Here is a 27,144-nt window from a genome sequence, read left to right on the forward strand (position 1 = left end):
ATCAACATGGAAAATATGTATTTTTGAAAAGTGTCTTCACTCAAGTAAAATTTGACTCATTGTAAAAATTTCCACCGGAGAACTTTAAACTTTAGGATAGAGATACATTTGGGAGAGATTCTTTGTGCTGTCCCCACCTTTCTCCCAAAAGGCTCATGCAAGACAAAAAAACGAATAAGCTAAACCCCAGAGCTTCTGTGGCACGTGTGCTGTGCTAAAAAGAAGAGATGTCTGAAGTCATATTGGCTGTGATTGAATGTTCTACAATGATGTCCTATATTTGGCGTATTGATGCACTTCTTATTTCAGCCACCTTTGGGAGCAGATTTGACTCAGTCTTACCTGCGTCGCGCTCAGCTGTGGTTTGTGTCAGCTGCATTAGGTTCTTTATAATTTGCTAAAATTTGCCATCAAAATGTTACTGGTATGTGCAAGAATTTGGCTCTGGCGTGGAAGAGTAAGTAGTTAAAGAGAGTGGGACCTGCTCTTCAAGTGGAAAGTCAATGAAGATGGGTTCTGGGTGTCCAGGGGGGCCTTGGCCACAACAACCACGTGTTTCTTAAATCAGTCTTTTCTAGTGCTCCCTCATCCTGCTGACGTCTTAGAAACAAAATTCAGTCGGAAAATTAAATTTGGAATAGTTACAGGGAGTGAAGCATGGCTCTTATGATGTTGCTGTATATTTCTATTCATTGTTTTTGTTTGAGTATCCTTTTGCTAAATCTACTTGATCTCTCTGTGTCTTTTTGTGCAGGTTACAAAAGTACGATCTCTTGCAGCCCTTAGGATAGGAACAAGGTAAAGATCAGCAGAAGACCTGGGGCCTGCTGTTGCTCTTCTGTAAAACTGGACAGTTTACAGCACTTTAAATTAGGTGCTGCCTGGTCTGTGAAGAGTTTTCTGGAAGGACCAGGAAGTGCTGTTACGACATTTCGTTAATGTTTGGTTCTCTCATGGTCTCTCTAAATCTTTCCTTTGTTGTCTTTTCCCAGGAGAAAATTAGCTTTTTGAAGTATTTAAGCTGTTGTTCTTCCCAGAAAAGCAGGAATTAATGCTAATATGTTAATCTTTAACATGTAATGGGACGTGTTAGAGTGACCAGTGATGTGACCCTTCAAAGTGCTCTGGGACCTCGTAGACTTTGCCCACAAAATGGTGTAGTGTGGGAGGCCTGACTCTATATCCAGCCTGGGTCAAGTGAAATAAGAGTAGATATTTCCAAGTTTTATTGGTTTTCTACGCGATTTCTAATAGCTTTGATGATACATGACTAGCGTCAGATAATTTTCTAATGTAAACCTCCCGGTTTGATATGTCTGTACATACATTTCCAGTGTAAGCACCCGTTGCTACTCGCCTTTTTGTACGCTGTTAGGATGTGCATACTGTGTATACGTAACCGCGTCCAACTGTGCACCCTTGCACAAAAGCCTGAATAAATGGCGTTTAATGTTAATCCAAAGAATCACTGTTCTTTTGATGACCAGTGTTGCTTATTGCCAGACTGTACCATTGGGTTTTTTTCATTTCTCTGAGAAGTTTAATTCATTTTGTGGCACCAATCCGAAGTGGAGTTTCCAGGTATAACCTCTCGTGCTCAGATAAACCAAGGGAGGCTGGATTTGCAGAGAATGGATCGCTCTTGAAGCAAAAGGTGGGAGCTGGCAATTGAGTAGGTGGACACCTGGCATTCCCGAATAAGAATTGAATCATAGAATCATAGAATTGTCTAGGTTGGAAGGGACCTTAAAGAGCATCTAGTCCAACCATCAACCATATTGATGGTCCAACCAGGACCATGTCAACCCATCTTTTGAACACCCCCAGGGATGGTGCCTCAACTACTTCCCTGGGCAGCCCATTCCAATGCTGGATAACCCTTTCCATGAAGAAATTTTTCCTAATATCCAACCTGAACCTCCCCTGGTGCAACTTGAGGCCATTTCCCCTTGTTCTATTTCCTGTGACTTGAGAGACGAGATTGACCCCCACCTCTCTACACCCTCCTTTCAGGTAGTTGTAGAGTGCTATAAGGTCTCCCCTCAGCCTCCTCTTCTTCAGACTAAACAACCCCAGCTCCCTCAGCCTCTCCTCATAAGACTTGTGCTTGAGACCCTTCACCAGCTTCGTTGCCCTTCTTTGGACCTGCTCCAGCACCTCAGTGTCTTTTTTGTGGTAAGGGCCCCAAAACTGGACACAGTACTTGAGGTGAGGCCTCACCAGTGCTGAGTACAGGGGGACGAATTCAGCTGGCATCCCCTGGGAATACACCAACCCTTGGAAACATTTGTGCTCCTCGTGGTGCCTTCCTGCACAGTGGCCTCCCGTGCTGGGAACCGTGCAGGTAGATCCATCGGAGGACTTAGGACTGAAACAGGGGCTGTGAGAGCCCCACAGCACCTGTCCCAGATCGTTGGCTGATAATGGCCCAGCAAGGGAACCATCTCGATGCCCCACAGGCCTCCCATTGACCCGGGACCCTGCCCCGGTTCTCGCTGCTGTGCCTCCCCTCAGCAGCCCCCACCGCCGTTGGAGGAGGATTTCCCTCCTGGCAGGGTTTGGGGCCACATCCCCCACCCCTCAGGCCTGTGGGTGGGCTGTGGGTGACCCCCAGCCTCCTGCTAAGACCCCTGCAGAGCCCAGAAGGAAGCCTCCCCCCACCTCTGGCTGGCACTGTGTGACACCGGGGCACCAACAGTTGAAGCAAGACCCTGGCTCAGCTCTTGGAGGACAAGGTTTGGGGTCAGGACCCCCAGAGGAACATAAAATCCAGAGCTGTGGGGTTTCAGGGGCTGCTTGGCACATCTAGGCCAGCACCGGTGCCGTGGGGCCGGCTGGCCCAGCACTCTGGTGACTCCTTTAAAGTCGTTTCTGCAGCCTCTCTCTCCCTGTGTGACCCATGGTGGGGTCAGAGATGTCCCTGGTGCTCAGGGGACAGTGGCCTCCATGAATTTTATCTCTAGCCAGATTTCAAAGTGTTTCTGCAATAACTGCAACTCAAAGCAGCCTTCTCCAAGATGGTGTTTACTTCAAGTTTCTAACAGTAGAAGGTAGTAAGACCCTTTCACGCGGCTACATCTGCAGCACGACTGCAAAAACCTTCCCAAAGATTTTATTTACTGCTGTGCTGCCTTTGCTGATGTCTGCCTACCGTGCTTTCTGGCTCCTGCTGTCAGCATTGAAGGTCTCTGGTGGATGTCCTGCAGAGGGGGAACTGCGCAGCACGAAGCTGTGATGTACCTCAGCAGCCAGATGTAAAAATAGAAGCCTGCACAGCAGCGATTTCGACATGAGGAAAGCTGTGGGCTCTTTCTCCCTGCTGGTGGTGGCTTTGTTCTGGTAGGGCTCTGGTAGGGCTGTAACGGGTCGGATCGGCCGCTCGTTAGCTGGAACCTGCAGGTTCCCACCCGCTGCTGGTGGGTCCGGGAGGTGGTGGCAGCTCCCCACCAACGGCTGCTGGAGGACCCAGCCCCAAGGATGTCACCTCCTCCGCTGTGGTGGCCGTTTCGTGTAAGCCTTGATGGCTGGACATCGTCACAGCCTTCTGTGTGGGGTGAGAATGGTGGTAAGACCACAGGAGGTTTCTCAGTCACCCCGGGGGAGGTGGGATTTGGCCCTGGTGAGGAGGATGCTGTTGTTGAAACAGCAGATTGGTATTTACCCGTAGGTAAAGGTCTGTCTGAAGTTTTATTGGAGCAGAGTTGCATGATGAATGATGCTGTCCTGCAGGGAAGGAAAGGATGAATTCAGTCATGCCTGTGAGTACCTGGCGTGAGTGAGCAGCGCCTGGGCTGCAAGGCAGAAAGTCACTTGATCACCACCAGAAGTGGTGTTTCCCCTCCTTCACCTTCCCCTCTTGTCTCTGTGCTATTTCCACGTTTGGTGGTTGGCTGGCGGCTCTGCTGGTCCTGGTGGAACTCCTCCACAGGTCTCTCCTCTAATTTCACAAGTGGTCTTCAGAGTTGTGGCTGCAGCAGGGTCTGGATTTGAAGGCAGCCAGGCTGCCCGTGACCAGGTGCTCAAGAGCTCCTGGGGCTTCAGCCATCTTGCTGCCCCCACCGTGGAGGGCAACATCCTAAACCTACATACATTTTGGTTTTGTTTTTTTTCCCCCTGGTTTTTGTCACGTTATGACTGAAGTTCTGCTGCCACTTTGCTTTCCATAGGTGATGTGCACTGGCAGGTCAGTGAATGAAAGCCAACCTCCAGCAGCAGCACTGGCTGGCCCTCAGCAGGGGGGTGGTAGTCCACTAAATTGCTTTTAAATGTCAAAAGAAAAGGGTGGGGTGAACAAGTTAAATCTCATTAGAAGTCTTATCCAGGTTTAGAATAGGGTTGCAGCCCCCTTTCCTGGCAGCACGTGGCACGCTAATGCTTTCCATTTTTATCACTCTGACATTTTCCTTTCTCTGAAATAGTTGTGCAGAGGTAGCCCATGCCGACCACGAGCAGCTCTGCTGTGTCCCGTGTGCACGGAGCTTCAGCATTAATTAAATCACTTTCTCGCAGAAGGAGCCAAGCGCAGCTCGTTTCATCTCGTATGAAATAAATCAATAAAGGAACAGAACATCATCCCTCTCTGCAGTTCCTGGGGCATCCGCCTCTCCTCGGCCATGGTGACCGTGACAGGACCAGGGCAGAGCCTCAGCCCCTGAGCGCTGGGGGCAGGTCAGGGCCACCATGGGATGCATCACCCCAAAACCACATTTAACTGGGGCTGGGCCCCAGCAGGGCGCTGCTTACAGCCAGTCTGCAAATATGTGGCTTGTCTTGGAGTCACCAGCAACTGCTGGAGCAGCAAGAGGTGCTGCCATGGTTTTTTTGGAGTTGTTTTTCTTTTTTTTTTTTTAAGGTTGGACTCGGTGATCTCAGAGGTCCCTTCCAACCATGGTGATTCTGTGATTCTGTGAGGTGGTGACAATGGGGGGACCAGGTAGGAAAAGACACCACCCAAGAAGCAGAGTTTTGCTTCTGAATTCAGTTCAATTTTTTTCCCTGATGGAAAAAAAAAAAAAAAAAAAAAAGAGAGCGTTTCTATTTCTGGAATTTGCCAAATATAAATTAAATCCAGGTTTGTGCAGGCCTGAAAGCTTTGTCTGGGAGGTTGAAACCCAAATTCCTTCTCCCCACCTCCCGAGCACCCCCGGCCAGACCCCAGCACGCTGTTCCCCTCCCCAGGCCGCTTCCCGGGGGACGGAGCGTGGGGTCCCCCCCCGGGCTGCCACAGCCCCTGTTCCAGGGTGGGATGGGGGGGCTGTGTAAGATGAGCCCGGACGGCGAAAGGGACCTGCCTGGCCAGGGCCTATCGACAGCTCCTTATCCCCCACGCTCCTCTTGCTTACACTGCGCCCACCTCATGTAAATTAATGGCGGTGTTTAATTTCGGTCATACCTACCTGCTGCTCTTGGCAAGTGCAGCTGCGTTGGGGGGGTGGAGGGACCAGGAGGAGATGAAACATGTCCAGCCCTTTCTGTGGAGGCCATTAGACAGGGAGACACCAGGAACATCTGCACACCCACCACAGGGTGCTCACACGCACGTCCCAGCTCCTGGCTGTTGGCTGTGGTGGGAGAGGGACACCCTGGCTCCTCAACCCACCCCCTGGTCTCCTGCCCTGTGGGACCCTAGTAAGGACTGGTCTCCTCAGTCTCCTACAAGTTGTTTTTTTGGCAGGTCCTCCTCAACCTGGAGCTTGTCCCAGGGTCTCCTTGGAGAGGCCTGTGGGGTCGGATACATCCCTAGAAATGGGTAGAGAAACACAGGGCAGCAGCTCCTTCCTGGTGGTGGCTGTAGGACCTCAGGAGCCTGCCATGCACTTGGGAAGGGGCAGTGAAACAGGGTGTGCAGCAAACCTGGTCGGTGGAGGATATTTCAATAATTTTCAACATGTAGCTGCTTCTGCCATGCTGGGGGTCTCCAGAGTGGGTCCTGGGGGCTACTGAACACAGGTCCTCTCTCATTATGCTGAAGAGCAGGCTGAGGGTGGCATTTAACGCATGCACTCCTCATGTGCCTGGTTCCTTGCCAGCTTTTTTTTACAGTCACAGCAAACCTTTGGAGTAACAGGGACAGTTCGTGCACTGGAGCAGAAAATCTCTCATACATTTCTTCAGCACAGAATGAGCTCAAAGATCCTGCAGGGCTGGAGGACGCTGCCTGGAGCAGCCAAAGAGACATTTTGTCTTGCTTGGAAATGGCCTCACAAGGAGCATCCCTGTGTGGTTGTACAGCAGCCTCCCCTGTAGCTCCTCTGGACAGGGTCATGCAGGTTGTCTAGTTCAGGTTTCAGCTCCAGGATGACTGACAGAATCTCTTCATCTCCAAAGTAACAACACTTCAACCTCCATCAGGAGCCACTGGGATCCCTGCTAAAGCCATCACAAGAGAAATCTGTAGCCTGGTACCAGACTCCCCAAGCCTCCCTTGCCCCATGCAGGCAAGCAGATCCTCATGGGATTTAAAGACTCAACTGAACTGGAGAAACTCAATTGCCTTGGTCAGCTCAAGGGAGAAATCAGAGCTATGGAGAAGAAGCTACAATGGCGAGACCACCGTCCAAAGAGACCAGACCAGATTACACAAGCACCAGTGGCCTGAGTTAAAATAGGCTGGATTTGGCATTCTTGAAGCAATCTCATAAAATTACACCTTACCCATGTCAGCAAACCACCTATGAAGAAACCAGCGTGTCCAGGGACTTGCCAAATCACACTTGTGGTTTTGCACCTCCTCTGAATTGTCCAGTTCACTGGTTTCCTCAGCAAAAGAGGACCAAACACAACTCTGGTAATGGCTGTGAAGTCTCACTGAAGAGAAGAGCTAGAGCTGGGAATGCTGATGTTAAAAGCAATCCTTCGGTCAAGATGGATCTTCTGCTGTACCTCCCTCAGTGTTTAACAGCACCACTGATGGACCGTTCTGTATGGAACAGACTGGGTGGATCTTTACTCCTGTAGTGGGATGAATGCAGCATCTCAAACATAAACATAAACAATGAGTTCAGTAATTAATTTAGGGCACTTGTGGCTGGAAGCTGTGCTCTGGAGGGGCTTGGCCACCCCATAGGAGAGAAGATGGGGAGGAGAGAACAGCAGGGCTCGGAGTCCAGCAGCACATCAGAAAAACACAATGCAGGCACAGAATGGGATGTTAGAGACCAAGAGCCTGCAAAGGAACCCCCCCCCCTGAAGCCAAGCTGGGTCTCAGCGGTGGCCTGGGCAGCACAGGTTGGTCCCAGGATGGGACCACCTCGCCCAAAGAGACAGGGAAGCCCTTCCTGCCCCTCGCATTGTCCACACGCAGCTCCCAATGGCTCCTCCGCTGGGATCAGCCACGGTCCCTGCACAGGATGGTGGGTTCTGAGGTCAGGGTCCCCAGAGGTAGGTGGCTGCGTATTTCCACCCAGCTGCTGGGGAGGGACCTTCACCTCTCGCTCCAGTGCCCTGGGAGGAGGCAGAGCCGCACCATACACTCAGGCTGGGCACAGTGAGAGCACAGATGTTCACAGCTGCGCAAAGCATTTGCATTAAGCAAATTACCAGTGGGCACAGCTGATAAAGGGCAACACTATTTTGGGGATTTTTTGGGTTTTTCTTTTTTTAGGCCAGCTGCTGATTCCATTTGCAGCCGTGTCACCCTGCCCTGCTCCTCACCACAGGGCTGCCCGGCTGCTCCTGCGCCCGCACGTCGGGATGGAGGGGGAAGCAAAGGGGGTCCCAGCCAGTTTGGGTTCCTGGCCCCTGCCAGGCTGTGCCATTTGGCCAAAAACCCCCAATTCAACACCTCAACGTATTCCGGATTGTCATTTTTATCACAGCTTACAGCAGCTTCTGCTTTCTCTTCTAAATGCTATTCTGTTCTAAATTCTATTCTATTCTATTCTAAATTCTATTCCATTCCACTCACCCTGCAATATTCTGAGCCAGGCCACTAATAATTGCACAGTGGAAGATGGGCAGAGGTGCAGCAGTACTTGAAAGGAGACCAAGTCCACAGGCAGAAAGTCACCATCCCAGTTCTGCTGCTGAATGACCGATGTTGTTAGTCTTTGTTGTTTAGTCTTCTCAGTGAGTGAAATGAGGGGAAAGCACCTGTTAAATATGAATTACTGCATTAAAAATGAACTGATAATCTGTAATTTTTTTATGTTTGAAACTCTCTAGCTTTACTCAGAGTAAGCAGTTTTGTTATGCGAACAGAAGCACAAAGCTCTCTGCAACTCCCTGACACCTTCTATGCTGCTCTTGAGATTATTATTATGTTTTTTATGAAACAAAACCAGCCCATCAATGAAGAAAACGAATCTTTATTTTTTTTTCTCTAGAAGCAGAATCCATGTACATGGGGTTTTTGGTATGGTTTAGAAGGTGGGTTTAAGATGTGAATAGTCACATCACAGAAATAATACAGAACAACGAGTGAAGGAACGAAGAGCCAGTTTGACAATTGCTTTATCGAGTTGTCCAAACATTACTTTTAATTAATGTTTTTGCCGGAGCCGACTTCAGGACAGTATTAAAATTTTACCTACTCAACACAAGTACAGAGATAATGAGGGGGAAAAGATCTAGAAAACACAAGTTATTGCTGCTTTATCTGCATTTCTATTTCCTGGGTAGGATGCTCTGTAATATGCTGGTAAAACAGTTTTAAAATACCAGTTTCTTTAAGAATGTCATTCAGGTAAATAAAAAGTAACCAACCAGCCAACCTAACTTGGTAAACCAGACTTCATCTGAGACCAAAAGAAAAAGCTGGCTTACAAAAAACGGAGAGGATTTGTTTTACAAGGTGAGGAGTAGATTGTTACATCTTTGAAACACCGAGTATATGGATGTGCTTAAACATCTGAGTAGATTTGGTTTGTAGCTGTTCCCAGTACCCACCGAGTCCAATCCTGCCAGCACCAGTGAGACCTCACCTCTTTCTGGGAGCAGGCAGTTCCCCAGCTGTGCTCCAGATGTGCTCCTCCAGGCCCCCAGTCCTCCCGCGCTTACACACACCCCAGTTTTACTCAGGTCTTCTCCAACACCACTAAAATTGGCCCACGAGAGTGCTTGTGCTCAAGGTTGGGCGTATGCGTAAGCGTTCAGGAGTCTGGGTCTGGAAGGGCAGTTAAGTCTAAGAGAGGGGATGAGAACTATTCAGAAAATCATAGACTGGTTTGGGTTGGAAGGGACCTCAGAGATCATCGAGTTCCAACCCCCCTGCCATGGGCAGGGACACCTCCCACTAGAGCAGGTTGCTCAAGGCCACATCCAGCCTGGCCTTGAACACTTCCAGGGATGGGGCATCCACAGCTTCTCTGGGCAACCTGTGCCAGTGTCTCACCAACCATTGCAATCCTTCAGGTTAAAGGGCAGAGTAATAAAAACTTCAAAGCAAAAGTTACCACAACCCTTTTAAGACCTGAAAAATTGGAAGCTGGAAAATTATTTAAAGCACATTTGTTAACTAGGACCAACACGCTGTCTCTGACGGTGCCTGCACAAACACCCACCGCGCCGGTCACACGTGTCGGTGACCACCCTGTAACACACCCCCAGGAAACACCCCAGGCGGTGGGATGGTTCACGTGCAAACAGGCATTTCAGGTGTGACGAGGTGACTCCATCACCAGCTTCTGATGAAACCTTAAAGTATATGAAATGTGTTCTCGAACATCTAAAGTGGAAGCCTGAACACCTCTCACGTTACCCAGCGAAAGGTCAGCTGGAACAGTCATTTAACACGGGTGATTTTAGGAGTAGTTACATGGTTAGTCTAAACAACCGGCACATACATATTTAATATGAATAAAATTCTTAAAACTACGCTTCTCTAAAATTTACAAAGTATATAAAATGCATGATTTGACATTTATAAAACCTCAGCCCTTTTATAAAAAACAAAACAAGGCCATAGAGTTCTAAGTTTAAACCTACGGTTTTTTCCTCTCAGCAGTTTTAGTTCCTATGATAAATAAAAAATATAAACAGCACTCCACCACGGCCTTATAATGCAAGGAATAAATTAGCAAGACTCACACTGTAAATCAAAATAAATAATTTCTGAATTATTTTTATTTAAAAAAAACCAACGGTCTCTTTAATTGCACAGTATTTTAAATTTTCAGTAGCAATGCAAAGTCAGTCGGGTACTTTTCTAAATGCTCTGGACAGTAGGAAAGCATTGTGTCTCATTTTTCAAGCTTTACACATTGAAAAATACCTTGGTGGAACCATCAACTGATGAAACCGATAGATGTTTTGGCAGCCTCCTGCTGCGCCAAGATGCTGTGGGATCTCTCACCCAAGGCATTTAGTCCTCTGGTCCCCAGCTCCCTTCCAGGTGAGGTGCTGCTTCACACCCATCGCTTTCAGAGGTTTAGAAAAGTGTTCACCATGAGTGACAACTTTCACAGCAAGAAATGGTCGACAGCACAACAGTCCACAGACTCCAAGGCCGCCAAAGTCCCCTCCAAGAGCTTCACCAGACTGGGACACCTTCTTTTTGGGGTGTCACACGAACACACCAGGCCTCTGGCTCTCCCCAGAGCTATTCTGCAGTAGAAGGCCAAGCTACAATTGAAACACAGCAAGGAAAACTGGACACCTGAAAAGATATGGCCTTACCTCAGACTATCAGCAGTCGGCTTAAACCCACTTGCCAAGCAGATGTGTGTAGGTGTGTGTATACCTGTACGTGGGCACACACACACATTTTGGTTTTTTTTAAAGACAACAAAGTGATTAATACTGTCATAGCCTGGCCATGTTTAGCTCAAAGCTAGGTATCCTTGGGACATATTTAAGAACTCTAAATATTGGCAACAAGTTGTATACAAAACAGCTCTGGGCTAATGCCTAACGTAAATGTGCACTCAAAATACTGTGTCTCTATCAGCTATCACTGATGCAGCTATAATGGCTTGGGATTGTATCTAAAAATATTCAGTTTCTGGTAATATCAAAACAGCTCTCAAGCACTGAAGGCAAAGGGAAGTGTTGCCCTCTCAGTGACAGGACAGGCCTAACCTGAAGGTACTTATCCTTCACTGCAATCCTGGCACTCAACAGAGGCAAAGACAGCACCACTGAACCACCTTTTACTGTTCAAGAAACACGGGATGGTACAGCTCAGTTATCTGCATCCACACAATTACATTGACAAAGGTAGTATTTGACCAGTATCATTGCTTTCCTCTTCATTACTGGTGTCCTCTCTATAGGCTGTAAAATATACAGACTGATCTCTTTGAGGCGGAGGAGCGGAGGAGCTCACATGCAACTCCTCATTCTCTCTATTATCACAGCAAAACCAAAAGAAATATCAAGGCCAACATTTCGTGCACAGTAAATTTGCTATACCCAACCTAAGAGAGCCTAAGGGGAACTAGCACATCATTGCACAACCTTAAAAACCACCAAATTACTCCTGCTCGTATACTTTTAAAGCATTTGCAGTGCTTGAGTAGGAAGCACAGAACCTATGACAAGAATTCTCTAGCAATCGACACACCTTGAGGGATTCAATACTGCATTCAGTGTAGGTGGAGGCGATCAATACTGATAACCCAGGTCTGGGTGCTGCAGGACGACAGCCCCATGTGTCTCCTCGCACCGTTTTCACAACAGGGCTGAGCCTGCTCACCCAACACTCCAGGCCAGACTGCTACATGTAGGTAGTAAGAAGCCTTCTGATGCTCGTGCGGTAGGGAAAAAGAAAGAAACACCTCTATTTTACACACACGTTTCTGTTCATGCTGAAAGGAATTCAACTTTTGGCAGAAGTGAATTCCTCCATAAAAAAATAAATGTAGAAACCCATTAAAAACACAAATATAATAACCGCATTATTAAAACAGCTGCATCTACACTATGGTGTAGTACTTAAGTGTAATTCAATTTAAAAAAAAAAAATCTTAGTGTACAACTAAGACGAGATCCATTTCCCAATCCAAACCTCAGCGTCAGCGCTGCGTCCATCTCTACATCTCAACGCGCTCTACGGATGGCGACCAACCACATCCCGGGAAAAACTGTTGGAGCAGGAGAAGAGGTGCCCTCCCTACCTCCCTACCCTCCCAGCCACGGCAGGGCAGAGGGCGCAGAGCGAGGGGCGGCTGCGCGGGTGGGCACCCCCTCCCCAGTGGGTTTGCTGAACACGGTTCAGATTATGGGATATGTTCTATAAGCACAATGCTCTCCAGAAGCATTTACTGTATACCCAAACCCTACTCGCTGCAACACACGGTGTCGCGCCAGTAGGGAAAACGTCTTCGTATTCAAAGGTGCTTGGACATCATTTTCAGGCAGCATTTTACCTTTATTTTAGTGAGCTTCCACTACAAAGATTTTAGAAGGAAGAAGATGCCAATAATTTCCTTTTTTTTTTTTCTTTTTCTTTTTAATGTGTGAAATTGAGACAGACACCTAAATAAATATCTACTTTTACTTGTCTAAGTCTATTCTATGTCTGAAATCTCTAATTTTTAAATAAGGGATAAAATGTTGCCCAAAAGACTAGTTATAATTATACATTTGTGTTTCTACTAAATCTACAAATCAAAATAGTTCTCAGTTAAAAAGATACAATTTGTATCAACAGTAAAAGGTACTTTCTGGTTCTTCAGGGCCTTACTTTAAATTCCAGCAAGTGTACCAAAATTATCAGCAGTAACACTGTAAACTAGTGATTTTTTTTTTTTTTTAACACTGAACATGGTTACAATGGATGGAAACCTAAAACTGTCGGCAACTGACTATGTCGGGTAAGTACATCTGACATCAACTGCAAAATCTATTTCTATCATATATGTATATAAAAAAGCTTACGAGGTGCTAGTAAAACCCATGACTTAAAACCAGAAATATCCCTTACTAATAGTAAAACAGACTTGGTTTGTCTGTTTCTAAAACTACACTATTTGTGGCAAGAATCAGGCCTACACGATGCAACGGTCCAAAAACTAACTTCAGGAACACATACGGTATCTTCTCTCCCCACAACCCTCCCCTCCCCAACCCAAACAGAAAGGGGAAAAAAAAAAAAAGTTTAAGTTATTATTTTGAGCTACAATATCATTACCATAGTGCAGTTAATAAATGTTGCATATCCTCAACACAAAAAAAAACCTTTTCAGGCCAGCCTTGATAAATAGCAAGAAAAAATCAAACAGTATCTTAAATACAAAACTTGCATTGAGATAATTAAATTCATTTAAAAACAGGTAAATATTTTATGAAAAGCATATTTTATCCAGTACACTTGTGCAGCAATACAAAGGAAAAACACATAAAACAACTAAACAGGACCCTACGATTTCAGGCTCCCCTTCTACTGGCCAGAAATACGCAGAGCTGGGTAACAACAGACAGGAACTGACACAGGGTGGCCTGGTTTGGGGGGGTTCTGAGCCTTTGCAGCCTCTGCTAGGTTCAAAGGGGGCTGCAAATTCTCAGCACCTCTGAAAATCAGGCAATAAGGCCTTTACCTTATCCATAAATTAATTAAAAAAAAAAGACTTCTTTTTTTTTCCTACTCTGATTGCATCTGATCTTACTAATCAACTGTATCAACAAAATATGTAACTATTTAAACAAAACAAAGAAAGCAATGAAAAGTGCCATACTATAAATTACTAATATATTGTTACCCATTTCACCATTAACTGGTAACTTAATTATCTGTTTAAAAAATGAAGTCAGTGCTGTAGTAAATCTTTGTTTCCTATAAATAGATGATTATAGCACAAAAAAGCTCACAAAAACAAACGAACGAACAGACATACATACTTATGGTGGTGTAAAAAGTTCAAAAACTTGGCTTGAAAATTGCCTGCCAGAAGTGGCAAAATCCTCTTTCTGCAGGTTGTTTTAATACCACGCAGCCCAAGGACAAACATCCAGCAAGTTAAAAAACGCAAACAAAAACCCCAACAACACGTAACGAGGATAGAAAGTGCTGCATATAAACCCCTGATGCACCAAAGATTATAACCAGAGACCACAGATTTTTTTTTTTTTTTATATTAGATATATATATATATTAATTTAAACTGGAACATTCTCCAGCTGTGAAAATAGCCATTTAAAAATTTTCAAACTAGAACACAAAACATATCTGGTACTTCCGATGCATGGGGCTATACATACAGACTCCATGATACAGTTATTTCACATAAACGGATTACTATATAACCTCCTTGCTGAGAAGGAGATCCCAAATGCTATTGTAGCAAACCTCCCTCAGCATTAGAGCTGAGCTGAAAACTACTAGACACCGCAAAGATGCATCATCTCTCAATAACCTAGCTGAGATTTCTCCACCAAGATGGCTGCAGCGAGCTGCTGAGCGTCCGTCACGTGAGGGTTCTTCTTCATAACGATCCTCACAAGATCAGGGGGGAAGATGTTGCAGAGATTTATGTAAACCTTCTCCCGGGTGTCTTGGTGCCTCGGAGGGTCTTGAGGGATTCCGCAGTAAGGTACGCGCCAGGTCTGGTCCTGCTGCTCGGGTAAGCTTTGGAAGGCAAACTGCTCGTAGCAGGGCTGCGTGGGGTTGCTCGGCAAGGAGTAGGTCTGGCGGTAGCCGTAGGCGTCCATCCCGTAGCTCTGCCTATCCCAGCTTCCCAGCCCTTCTTGGCCAGAGTAAGGCTTTCTGTGTCTTAACGGAGAATTATCGTACAAACGCGAGTCCGAAATGCTGTCTATTCTTGTGGACACGAGGGCTCTCCCCAGATGCATTGTCTTTGAGTGTGGCGAGCTCTGAGACGTAGAGTAGTCGTTGGGACAACTGGAACGAGCACCGACTGTTGGGTGCTGCAGGTGCACAGCCATGTACGGGATCGGAGGTTTGTGGTGATGCTTTGGTTCTTCGTGGCTATAGCTCTGCACTCGTGTGAGAGGCTCGTGGTAGCTCTGCAGGAAGGGCTGAGTGTTAAGGCGGCCATGGGGGTGCATGTGCTGGCACTTCAGGTTCTCCTCCAGCTGTGGGTCGGGCGAACTCATGTAAGAGCGGTCGCTGTAACCCACGTAGGAATCGCTGCTGCCACAGCTGACGCTCCCTTCGCTGCTGCAGTCAGAGGCTACAGAGCTAATCCTGTAATCCGTGTCCAAGGAGAAGCGCCTTTCAGGACTCCGTGGACCAGACATACTTAGATTCGAGTAAGCACTCATCATAGAGTAATACCCTACGTCCACAGGAGACTCACATTTTGGATACTGGTCATAAGGCATTGGCGTTCCGTGATTTTTGGTTGCCATCATCACTGTAGGATACTGTCCCTGTGGTCTTTGATCCTGAGGTGGGAAGTGAACTCCGGATGGAAGGCCGTTAGTTAAAGGTGCAGTACTTTGGGGTTTTGCAGCAGAGGAACTTGGTATACTAACTAAAGAAGGTACAGACCTGGTTTCCAATTTGTTTTTGGTGGGAAGCTTTTCCTCCAAGTCTTGATAGACTTGAGTCCTTATACTAGGATCCGATTGCCTCTTTGGAGTAGCACGCTTCAGCTCAGAAGTGCCGTCATTTTTAGTGCTGCAGGGAACACTATTGCTTTTTACCAGTCCTCCTTCACTTGTAGTTTTGGCAGCTGTGCTTCTAGACATGGCACGGAGTTCATCAGCTACAGATCGCTGAGGCTGATTTCCTCTTTCTGGATGGTAGTATTTGCATTTGTGTCCATAGGTACATTTCTTCCCTATTAATGCAAACGTAATCAGATTAAAAAAAAATAATTCAACCAAACCCTGTCAACCATCAAACAAGGGAAATGTCCCTCCTCTCAAGTTTTACTGATGATTTGAAAGATCTTGCAAATGGTTTCGTGCGACACAGGGTGAGATCTAAGATCTCTCCTGTATTGTGGGGAAAAAGAGCCAGTGGTAGTGTCTCACATCTAGAGCTCTGGGAACACAGGCCGCTTCCAGCTACGTTTTGAGCTGAAAATACCACTGCCACTGTGCCTGTACACACCTGCTCTATTGGGCCAAGGAGACAGACGGGCAGAAAACTTAATATCAAAGTCCCACTGAGTCGTAAGACCAGCAGGATTCAGCTCAGTCAAGATGGTGGTGTGCCTGTAGGGATGCTCAGCAACTAAACTTCAAACAGCTCAATCAACTTTCTGCAAAAAATTTAGATGTTTTGTGATCAAATCACATCAGAAAAGGGCTTTCCGCAGCCTGTAGAATTTAGGTGCTGTGTTGGATGTATTTGTACAAATGACAGACTACTACTCATTGCTGCTCTTCTGTGTGGGTGGCGATGAAGCCGCAACACATAGTCCAAGGGCAATCAAAGGAGACTTTAGGGCCTTGGGACAGCTGATAAGGCAATCCGGAGCACGGGTTGCTTCTTCCTCTCTCCTTCCAGTTGTGGCCAGCAACATTGGAAGAAACAGATGAGCCCATTCCATTAATACATGGCTCCATGGCTGGTGTCACTGACACAATACTGGGTTTTTTGACAATGGGATGGCCTACACGGCAGCAGCCTTGCTGGATTCAGATGGGGTTCACCTTTCTGAAAGGGGGAAGAGGATCTTTGCTCCCAAGCTAGTGGGACTCATTGACAGAGCTTTAAAGTAGGCTTGAGGTTGGGGGGGGACAATATCAGGCTTGCCCTTGACAAGCTGTGGGATGACACACCAAAGTTAGAGGGACGGGGTGCTAGTAGGGAAGGTCAAAGAAAATGTACTCCCCCTGATGAGCAAGACTGGAAAACTGGTGACAATGGATGAGAAGGCTGAGGCACTCAACAACTCTTCTGCCTCAGTCTTCACTGGCAACCTCTCTCCCCACACCCCTTGAATAGATGGGCGGCAAGACAGGGATGGGGGGAGCAAAGTCCCTCCCACTGTAAGGGAAGATCAGGCTCGTGATCACCCGAGGAACTTGAACATACAGAAATCTATGGGATCAGACAAGATACATCCCAGAGTCCTGAGGGAATTGGCTAATGTAGTTGCCACGCCATTCTCCATGAGATCTGAAAAGTCACAGCAATCCAGAGAAGTCCCCGGTGACTGGAAAAAGGGAAACATTGCACCCATTTTTAAAAAGGAAACTACTGACCTGTCAGCTTCACCTCTGCCTGGGAAGATCATGGAACAGATCCTCCCAGAAGCTGTGCTAAGGCACATGGAGGACAGGAAGGTGATTCGTGACAGCCAGCATGGCTTCACCAAGGGCAAGTCCTGCCTGGCCAACCTTGTGGTCTTCTGTGATGGAGTGACATCAGCAGACAAGGGAAGAGCAATGGATGTCTTCTATTCGGACTCCTGTAAAACCTTTGACATGGTCCCCCACAACATCCTGCTCACTAAATTGGAGAGATATGGATTTGATGGGTGGACTGATGGGTGGACACGGAATTGGTTGGATGATTGCATCCAGAGGGTAGTGGTCAATGGCTCTATGTCCAGATGGAGACTGGTGTCAAGTGGTGTCCATCAGGGGTCCCTAGTGGGACCAGTACTGTTTAATACCTTCATCACAGTGGGATTGAGTGCATCCTCAGCAAGTCTGCAGATGACATCAAGCTCAGTGCTGTGGTTGACACACATGAGCAATGGGATGCCATCCAGAGAGGCTTGGACAAGCTCGAGAAGTGGGCCCATGAGATCCTCATGAGGTTCAACAAGGCCAAGTACAGGGTCCTGCACCTGGGTCGAGGCAACATCCAATACTACCACAGGCTAGAGGATGAAGGGATTGAGAGCAGCCCTGAGCAGAAGGACTTGGGGGTCCTGGGGGTTGAAAAGCTGGACATGAGCAGACAATGTGCACTGGCAGCTAACCACAACCTAGGCTGCATCACCACCATTGCCAGTAGGTCAAGGGAAGAGATTCTGCCCCTCTACTCTGCTCTGGTGAGACCCCACCTGGAGTACTGTGTCCAGCTCTAGGGCCTTCATCACAGGAAAGACATGGACTTGGTGGACCAGGTCCAGAGGAGGGACACAAAAATGATCAGAAGGCTGGAGCACCTCTCCTGTGAGAACAGGCTGAGAGAGTTGGGGTTGTTCAGCCTGGAGAAGAGACAGCTCAGGGGAGACCTTACTGCAGCCTTTCAGTACTTAAAAGGGGCTTGTAAGAAAGATGGCGCAAACTATTTACTAAGGCCTGTTGCAGTAGGACAAGGTATAGCAGTTTTAAACTAAAAGAGGGTAGATTCAGGCTAGATGTAAGGAAGAAATTTTTAACCATGAGGGTGGTGAAACACTGGAAGAGGTTGCCCAGAGAGGTGGTAGATGCCCCATCCCTGGAAACATTCAAGGTGGACAGGGCTCTGAGCAACCTGATCTGAATATGTCCCTGCTCATTGCAGGGGGGTTGGACTGCATGACCTTTAAAGGTCCCTTCTAACCCAAACTATTCTATGATTAATAAAGTTGCTCCTTTAGTTCAACTAGTAGATAGAAACATCCTCTGACTAACACATGAAAAAAATCACTTCAGTTTCCACCATCAGCTCAGCATTTCAACGATTCTCAGGCCAAGACAACAATGCATAAACCTCTGTTTAAAAGCTTTTATTTTCGGCAGTGTTAAAATAAAGCAGGAGATTGGGTCCCCAGTCCCAGCAGTACAGAAAACTGATGAGTTAAATCAAATTACCATATGGACATGGCTGCTTCTTATGTTCTGGCATAATAGGCTTCTTCCTAAGAAAATTGTCCAGACTTGGACCATGGCGGCCAAGAGGATCATCAGGAGGCATAAATCTATAAAGCAAAACAAAACAGTATTATGGAAGCAAACAAGCCTTTCCATATTCCTCATGCAACGACCACGAACCTCATGACTGTCCTACACCATAACCTGCCAAGCTGACGTTTTTAAGCCTGAGTACTTTGAGAGTTGTTTTGAAAGGCCACTGTTCTGCAGGCAGTGTCCAAGAGATAAGTCATAGACATCTACTGTGTGGACACCTTCAGTGTAGCTCAGCTAACTGCTCTGTGGCAAAGCAGGGCTGCACACAACCCATTCCTAAAGCAAAGGCAGCAACAGAGGCAACGATTTCTTAAAACTTGACAACTAGCTTTGCAAAACTGTGTTCATTGTCTAGGACTCTTGCATCAGTATTTAGGCACTCGAATAAAAGTGTCTGCTTGGCAGAGTATTGAGTCCCTCCCACTACAAGAAGCCACCTAGTAGTAACTGCAGTTGATCTATATGCCAGCATATAAAGATACCACAGCATAGACACCATAAATCTAAGCAAACAGTTGAACTAGAGACTTCCTAAGGTTCTTTCCAACATGGGTTTTTCTATGACACTAGGATTTAGGAGTCTAACCACAGGCACTCAAAAATGCTGGCTCAGTGCATGAAGAGAATTGGAATACCATACCATAGTATGCACGAAACATAGCATATATATTGGCATACACCAAAAGGGGAAAAAAATAGCATAAAAATATAGAAAGATATAAAAAAGTTACAAAAAAGCTCTAGCAACAAACAGAATTCAAGTAGATTTAATCAGAAGACCAAATCTACGATCAACTACTCCTCCAGTCTTCCTGCATGTACCTAATGATCTCGGTGTAAGATACAAACTTCATACAGGTCTTCAAACTGACCATTCCTCAATTATTTTAGTGGCATGCATAAAGACAGAATGACTTACTTGTCGTTAACAAATGAATACATCAGCAAGCGTTCATCTATAAACTTCTTCCATTCAGGCTTTTCATTAGCTAGATCCCTGTAGTTATCATTAGAAACAATGATGCCATCTGACTCAAAGGCCAACTTCACTATAAATCGGTCATCGTAGCATACCACCCTTCTCCCTTGCACTCGGCGCGATGGTGTGAACACAAGTATCTTCTCCTTTTCTAATTTACGCAAAATTTCTTGATCTACAAGGAATAAGAATTGTTAAGTTAAAAAAGAAAAAGAAATAAAAGGAGATGTTTGTTTAATCTCCAACAACATTAGATTTGATGAAGAAAATCCAAGCATTTAGGACTAAACATATCTTAAATGATTATAGTCCAGCAGAAGGTTTCTGATATATGATATTTGAAATTACAGTCAGTAGTCAACTGGCAATACTTTCAAAAAAACCCACAAACAAGGCAAAACCTGCTCCACACCAGTTTTGGTGAATAGCAGGGCTACACCCAAGTACAGCCAAAGGCCTCCCAGTAACTGAGCTCCCTGATAAAAACGATGGAAGATCTCTTCCATCTTTTTGTGGTACTCAGTATGAAACATGTTTTGAAATAACTCCAGTAGCTCATGTTAATGGGGCTGTCTCATGAAAGTCTTTGCCTACCGAGAGAAGGGGTTACTACTAATACTCACAAGGACTAGAAAACCCACGTTCCATACAAACGCTCAGGCTCTTCAGAAATGTTAACAGCATCCACTAAAAAGACATCTGATGTCATCTTGTAACCAAGAGCAAATGTTGGGGTTTTTTTTTTTGTTTATTTTACCTCCAGTAGTAGCTCAGAACGTATCTTTCCTTAAAGGGATTATGTTTTATGTTTAAAGTTTTATGTATGAAGTCTTATCGAATTGGAACAGATTTTTTTTTAATCCTGTTAAATAAGTGTGTTTCATCTAATTCCTTCTTGTCCTACACAGTCTGCCAATCCCCCATCCAAAACAATTTTCTCTTTCTCTGTGTGGGATCTGGAGACCCTGAGGAGCTTTGAAAGATGGCCTAAGGAGGCTGGTCTGAACTAAGATTCTGGATGTAGCAACAGTGCAGCCAGCACTGGAGCACAGGCCCCTTGTGTTGATTCTCCTACCTATCAATCTCCTCAGAGCAGACATGCTATGAAAGAAAAATAAACAAAAATCTAGGCAACATCTAAAAGGGCAGAAGATGGTGCTTGCACAGAGAATATGCTCTTACAATGGTTTAGATCTCAAATAACTCAACTGTTTTGTAGCACAAGAAACTTGACAGGGAACATGCTCCATCTAGAAAAAGAAGGCTCTAACAGGAAGAAATACAGCATTAATATTACATATAAGCAATTTATTTGATACAAGCATTTATCTATTTAGCAGAAAAAGCACAAGCTTTTAAATTAAATCCAACCCTTTTGTATTCACCATCCCCCTGCCGCCATGTGGTAAATGATGAGTAAGAGTGTGATTGAAGGTGACTTTTTGCCCGCTAAGAAAGAATAAAAAAAACTGCCATGTGATGATTAGCAAGTAATGATAAAAAAGATGCAGCTGTTGTTTAATCCAAGAAGCCTCTCACAAATACCAACAGTCTAGAACCATCCTCACGTTAGTCATCTAAGACTTTTTCAAAATTCCAGCTGGCTGCATATTTCAGGTGCATTATCTCTGAAAAAGGAGTCTCAGTACAAGACTATTTCACAAGACTGGTAGCAAACAGGCTCCTTGCATCCTGATAAAAACACTGAAGAATGTTTTACAGAAGATACAATAACCGTCTTTGATCTTCTTCCCATTTTCAGGGTCCACAATGACACATGGCAAACTGATTTTTCATTGCTAGACAACTGGTCAGTTCTATGTCTTGCTACTTTCTTGAAACTCCTTTTGGGACTTCTACCCCTATCCACAGCTCTAGCAGATGCTCAATTTATTTCTAAGCAGAATCATAGAATGGTTTGGGTTGGAAGGGACCTTAAAGATCATCTAGTTGCAAACCCCCTGACATGGGCAGGGACACCTCCCACTAGAGCAGGTTGACAGTGGGAGGTAGCCAAATCTTTATTACTTAGCTCTTTTCATACCTCAAACACTCATACATTGAAAGAGAAAGGCTTCAAGAGAAAGGCTCCTCGCGGCCTGTGATGAGGAAGAACAGCAGCTTTCCAAACATTTTGTCGCATTAACATGGTATGTTCTCGTAACAATCAAGCAAATGAAATGAAGTGTTGTGAAGATCTTCCCAGGTATTTGAAAATACACGTGGTAATCAAAACATGCTTCCATATTCTTTCAAGATGCCATAGCTGCTACTCTCAAAAGCTTCCACCGTTTAAAGGTAGCCATATTTAAATAGAAAAGCAAGACCAAAAAACCCCCAATTCCTCTCCCCCCACAACTCTAGATCTTTTTTAACCCCAAATTCTCCTCTGCTTCAGCTTTAGCCAAAGGGAGGATGACTCTCCAGCCTTCATACAGAATCAATTAGTCTGATCAAGAAATAAAGCCTCTGTACCAATTTATGTTTTCTAGATAAAAATGTACAAAATTAAATTTTTCAAAAGCTGTCTCACTTGTTAATAGCAATGATGGAAAGGGGAACCATTCCCTTTCTGCCAGGATAACTCCCGTAACCTCCAGTGCAGGCAGTGACTTGCAGGTGGCTGACAGAGAGGCCAGCCTGGCAGAACCTGCTCACCACAAGAACGATCACCCAGCGAGTCACTAACCTCAAACCTCTCTGCCGCCAGTGCCCCATGGGCGTAACAGATTTAAAAACTGGAAGTTACATTCTTCAAGAAATAAGTAGCAAAGTTAACAGAAAATTTATCGGGTGAGCAGAAAAGAAGGACTTGGAGAGGGCACTGCTTTGTCTTTTTCCTTCCTGAAGATTGCAATGAAGCTAGTACACCAAAGATAATTTCTTTTATAGTCTTCCATTTCTAAAGATTTGTCCATTTAAGCGGTAGCACTCATGCCGTGCAAAGCAGCAAACAAACCAGCAAAGGCAGAACAGAGCTTACCTGTGATAAGAGCATCGGGTCTCGACTGTTCTTTCCTCCATGCTGGCACGAACACCGTAACATCCTTGTGGCCTCTCTCCAAAAACCAGTCTACTGCCAATTTGATTCCTCGACAAGAAAACACTTCTTTGTTCCCGTGACTGAAACACACATTAAAATTCCTTATTATATGACTTTGCTTTTCTATGACCGTAAACAGAGCACAGCAAAATGTGGATCTCAAAGTCATGCTCTTCACTTGCTCCATGGTTTCCAAAGGCAAATGGGAGTCACCTGAGCCTTGCCCAAATATTGGCATCACTTGAAAAGTGGTTTCGGAGAGGGATGCTGAATCTGCTGAATCTGCTGAACATTTTTAGCATAGTACAGATTCAACAAGTAATGTAAGTAGGGAGCGTTAAAAATCCTCATAGTCCAACCAAAAGTATGGGGTGTAACAGACACCATGGAGACTTGATGAGGGAATGCAGGAGGCCTGAAACACCAACATGGGAGAGTGCAACGTGTTTAGAAAATGCTGGCAGATGAGGGCTGAGCACCACGGTGTGTGGGGCAGGGGAGGAGGCAAAAGATCCCACTGCAGGAGCTTCACACCTGAACAGGGAAAGAGAGAGGAGAAGGCCTCCAAGGCCACGGGGGTGGCAGGCACTCTGCAGAACAGATGATGCAAACCGGAGAGCCTGTCCAAAATCAACATGAGAAAACTAAGAATTTGCTTAGCACCGCACTTCAGAAGGAGAAATTAATTGTGTATTAAAAAAGCGGTGGAGAGACAGTTCAGCAGAAACAGATCAGACACAAGGAAAACAAAAGAAGTGCGTCTGTTGTGCAATAATTGTCTGAGGTAAGGCAAGAGACATAATTATGTCATTTTCTAAAGGCCTGTGAGTCCTCAGTCAACTTCTACATCCAGTTTTGGCCATGAAATATTACAAAAGACACAGAGGAAATGGAAAGAATCCAAAAGAAAGGGAAACAAGACGTAGGGAGGCAGGCTGAAGGAAGCACATTTAAAAAAAAATGGCAGCCTGTGGAGGTACAAAACAATCTTCAATATACAGGAAGGAATGAAAATAGAGAACAGCAATCAATGGTTGGGGGTCCATGGAAAAGTTTTGGTAGCAGGGGACTGCAGGGTGACATCTGTGAGAAGCGGTCAGGGGCTGCCCCATGCCAGCCATCCCTAGCTCCAGCCAGCTCCATGATGGAGGAGACAGGAATGATGGAACACCAAGGCGAGAGGAGGAGGAGGAGGTGCTCCATGGGGAGCAGGTACACCCTCAGAGAGACTGAAGCCTGTGGGGCACAGGAAGAAAAGCACAGGAGGAAGGAGCAGCAGAGAGAAACCGCCATGTCCTGACCCCGGCCCCTGGCGCCGCTCGCTGCCTCTCTGAAGGGACTCGGTGCCACCCTCAGAGCCACCTGCAGCCATCACAAGGGGAGGACAAGGGTGTCTGGAGTGAAGTGGGACTGGGAAAAGGAGACGATAGGAGCTTTTTCTCTAAGTATTTTAATGTTTGTCTTTTTTTGTTTCCCATTAACTGAATCAGTAATTAAATATTTATGTTAATTGTCTATAGAGTAAGTTAAATTCCCCAATCTGAATCTGTTTGGCATGCAATAGCGCTTGGTGAGTGATTTCCCTGTCATTATTTTGATTCAGGAGTTTTCTTGCTGCTGTTCCTCCTGTTTTCTCCCCCATTCTGCTGGTGGGGAGAAGGATCACCCAACTGGTTGACTGCCTTGGTGCCAGCCATGGCCAACCCACCATAGTCCCACTGGGTAATGGAAAGAAAGTCCTTAACCAGCATAAGAAACAGTTAAGCAATATAGAATCATAGAATCATGGAATCGTCTAGGTTGGAAGAGACCCTTGAGATCATCGAGTCCAACCATCTACCCTACTCTACAAAGTCATCCCCTACACCATGTCCCTTAGCAAAGCTTTCTAACTGATCAGTGGGACAGTCTGCCCAAGGATTTTGGGATCTTCTCACCAGACACTTTGTAGAACAAGCCAGATGGCTTCTCAGGGGCCAGTCTGGGTTCTCCATGCACAGGAGAAGAAGCAACTTTGAGGCCTCTCCCAACCCCACAGTTCTATGCAGCAGAAGAAACGCAAGGGCATGGCAGCAAGCAGTTGCCTTTCGCTTGGCTGGCTTGTCACGTACAGCAGGCATGCCTTCATCTGCTTTCCAGAAAGGTGGAGTCACCATAGAGAGATTTGTGAAGAGAACAATATGATGATGGATAGCCACAGAGATCCTAAAAGTTCCTCCTACTTGCATGTTTTGAGGTAAATAAAAACACCAGAAAGTTATTGAAAAACTTTTTTTTTTTTTTTTTAATTTTTAGTAGGACCTACTAATAGGTACTTTTTAAAATACCTACTATTTCCAGCTTTCTAAAACGTAGCACTGCCGTATGTTCCTTGATACTTTGAGAGAGGTTGAGTAATTCTGCAATGGATGAAGTGCCAAAGTAAAAGTGAGAAAAAATTTTGAAATAACGTTCGGATTCCAGAAGCCTGCAGAGGAGGTGGCGTACATACTCACCTGTGTCTAGGTGTCAAGAGAGAGAATGAGTCATGGCTAACACCTCTCACAAAGCCTTATTCTCAGCAGAGGCTGTGTTGAACGTCACAGGCCCCAAACAAAAGAAAAACGAAAAAAGAGAGGGAAAAAAATAAGAGCTGAGGAACTATACTGCTTCCTTTTCCAATGATGCTGGAGACAGGACCTGGAATCATAATCATATACTAAGATATTGCAATTGTTGCCGGACATAATAATGAAAGTTTGCATATTTTAGCTGGCAGAAGGTACTCCCGAGGATAGTTTTAGTCCATCTTTTGTGCCTAAATTAGGACCACTGTCAGAAGCAAGACATCTATGTATCTCAATATCCTGTCTAGCTACGGCTATAGACTGCTGCAATACTACCTTCCCTATTTTGTAGGATAATATCATACAATACACTATTACACTGTAATGACACCGCAATAATGAAACACATAGCAATATTTTTTCCAGGCATTGTTTTACACTATATAATTATTCTTGCACTTGTTTGGCTAGAAGAGTAGTATCTTTGTGTATGTCATAACTTTCCAGGACTAGGAAACCAAACCGCACATAGATATTTCGTATTTAAAATGCACATACATAGAAAAAACAGTCAACATGATTTCCAGCCATTGTAGTCTAATTACACTCTCCCTGTGACAACACAAAATCAGGACACTTGGTGCCCATTCAGTACCCAGTGGGCAGCCATAAGGCCTCCTTTGCAAACCCTGGTACAAGAAGTTAGTGTTCATGCTATCAGCACATCATGTGCAACCATAAACATATTGCAATCCATTTTAAAACAGTTGGGAAGGGCTCGTTCCAGCTACTAAATCCCAGGAAATCACTGTACTGTTATTACTCTAAACAATCTCCATGGTTTCAAATGGCTAAAACCACTTTTCACTTCTGACAGCAAACAAGCGTTTTGCTAGACTGCATTTTAGTAACAGTTTGTTTCTTCCCTTACGTCTGAGAAATCATTTCTGGAATGAAATCCTGGCCTCTTTGAGAGAGATGGACGTTCTTGCCTATTCCTTTCCATCAGGTTGGAATTCAAGCCACACTTCTAAAGGTGGGGGGGGGGGAACAAAGAAGTTCAGCTCCTTCGTTTTCTCTTGCCTAATACAGACCATGGAAATCCTTTCATCCAGAACATAAATTTTATATATACTTAGATGCTATGAAACAGAAATAGGAAATGCATTACAACGCAGACTAGCTTTTCTGCATTGCTGGGCAAGTGGATTTATAGCCCATATAAATCTTCACATTTTTCCCACTCCTTTTCAGACACAGGCCTAAGCTGGTATGTGAGTGGATACAAATTCCAAGAAATGTAAATGATTAGTGAGAAAGTCTGTGAAAAAGATGTGCAATTTAAATTTGTTCTTTTATTCTGGTTTGTTGTCATGCAGATTTGATACTCTCTTTTTTGTGATCTTTGTGCTTCATCAGCTTTATGATACATCATATGGTGAAAAGACTGAAATCCTGCTGCTGCTTCTAACTTTTTTCCCCTGACTAGTTGTAAAAAAGAGGAGAAATGTTTGTATTTCTTTGTCAAGACACTTTCTTTTAAGAATCTCTTCCCAATTATTAGCAGTATGTAAAATCTAAGAGCAGTCAGTCAGGGTGAGAGCTGCAGCCCTGGATGAGACATTGGTTTATCCTGCTTTGGTTCCGTTGCTGACTATGTTTTATCTACTACCACTCTTAGTTGAAGGAAGATAAAGTATATTCCTTAAGAAGTATCTATTTCTCTTTCATACCATACATGAATGATTATTTTTATCACCATTTTTATATTCTTTATATTTAGCCTCTTTATAACTGTGGTTTTATTTTTAAATGAAAAAAAGTAGCATAAGACTTCCTCAACGTAAAACCTGAATGCATTTTCTAGGCTAGGAGAGTTA

The 27,144-nt window shown here is 45.1% G+C and overlaps 2 protein-coding genes across 2 annotated transcripts in view; one reads left to right on the plus strand and one right to left on the minus strand.

The window, feature by feature from the left end:
* Window positions 1–1,456, plus strand: part of RDX (radixin) — a 46,926-nt gene extending 45,470 nt beyond the window's left edge. Inside the window, exon 15 of the mRNA XM_014965943.1 lies at window positions 755–1,456. Within this exon, the coding sequence (XP_014821429.1) occupies window positions 755–791 (37 nt within the window). The 3' untranslated portion in view covers window positions 792–1,456. The remainder of the gene's footprint in view (window positions 1–754) is intronic.
* An 11,740-nt stretch (window positions 1,457–13,196) lies between these two features.
* ZC3H12C (zinc finger CCCH-type containing 12C) overlaps window positions 13,197–27,144 on the minus strand; it is a 42,275-nt gene continuing 28,327 nt past the window's right edge. Inside the window, exons 3-6 of the mRNA XM_014966108.1 lie at window positions 22,659–22,798; window positions 19,616–19,850; window positions 18,601–18,707; window positions 13,197–15,680 (exon numbers count right to left, since the gene is read on the minus strand). Of these exons, the coding sequence (XP_014821594.1) occupies window positions 14,284–15,680; window positions 18,601–18,707; window positions 19,616–19,850; window positions 22,659–22,798 (1,879 nt within the window). The 3' untranslated portion in view covers window positions 13,197–14,283. The remainder of the gene's footprint in view (window positions 15,681–18,600; window positions 18,708–19,615; window positions 19,851–22,658; window positions 22,799–27,144) is intronic.

This window comes from Calidris pugnax, unplaced genomic scaffold (assembly GCF_001431845.1).
Source record: "Calidris pugnax isolate Ruff unplaced genomic scaffold, ASM143184v1 scaffold20, whole genome shotgun sequence".
In the NCBI taxonomy this organism is placed as follows: domain Eukaryota; kingdom Metazoa; phylum Chordata; class Aves; order Charadriiformes; family Scolopacidae; genus Calidris; species Calidris pugnax.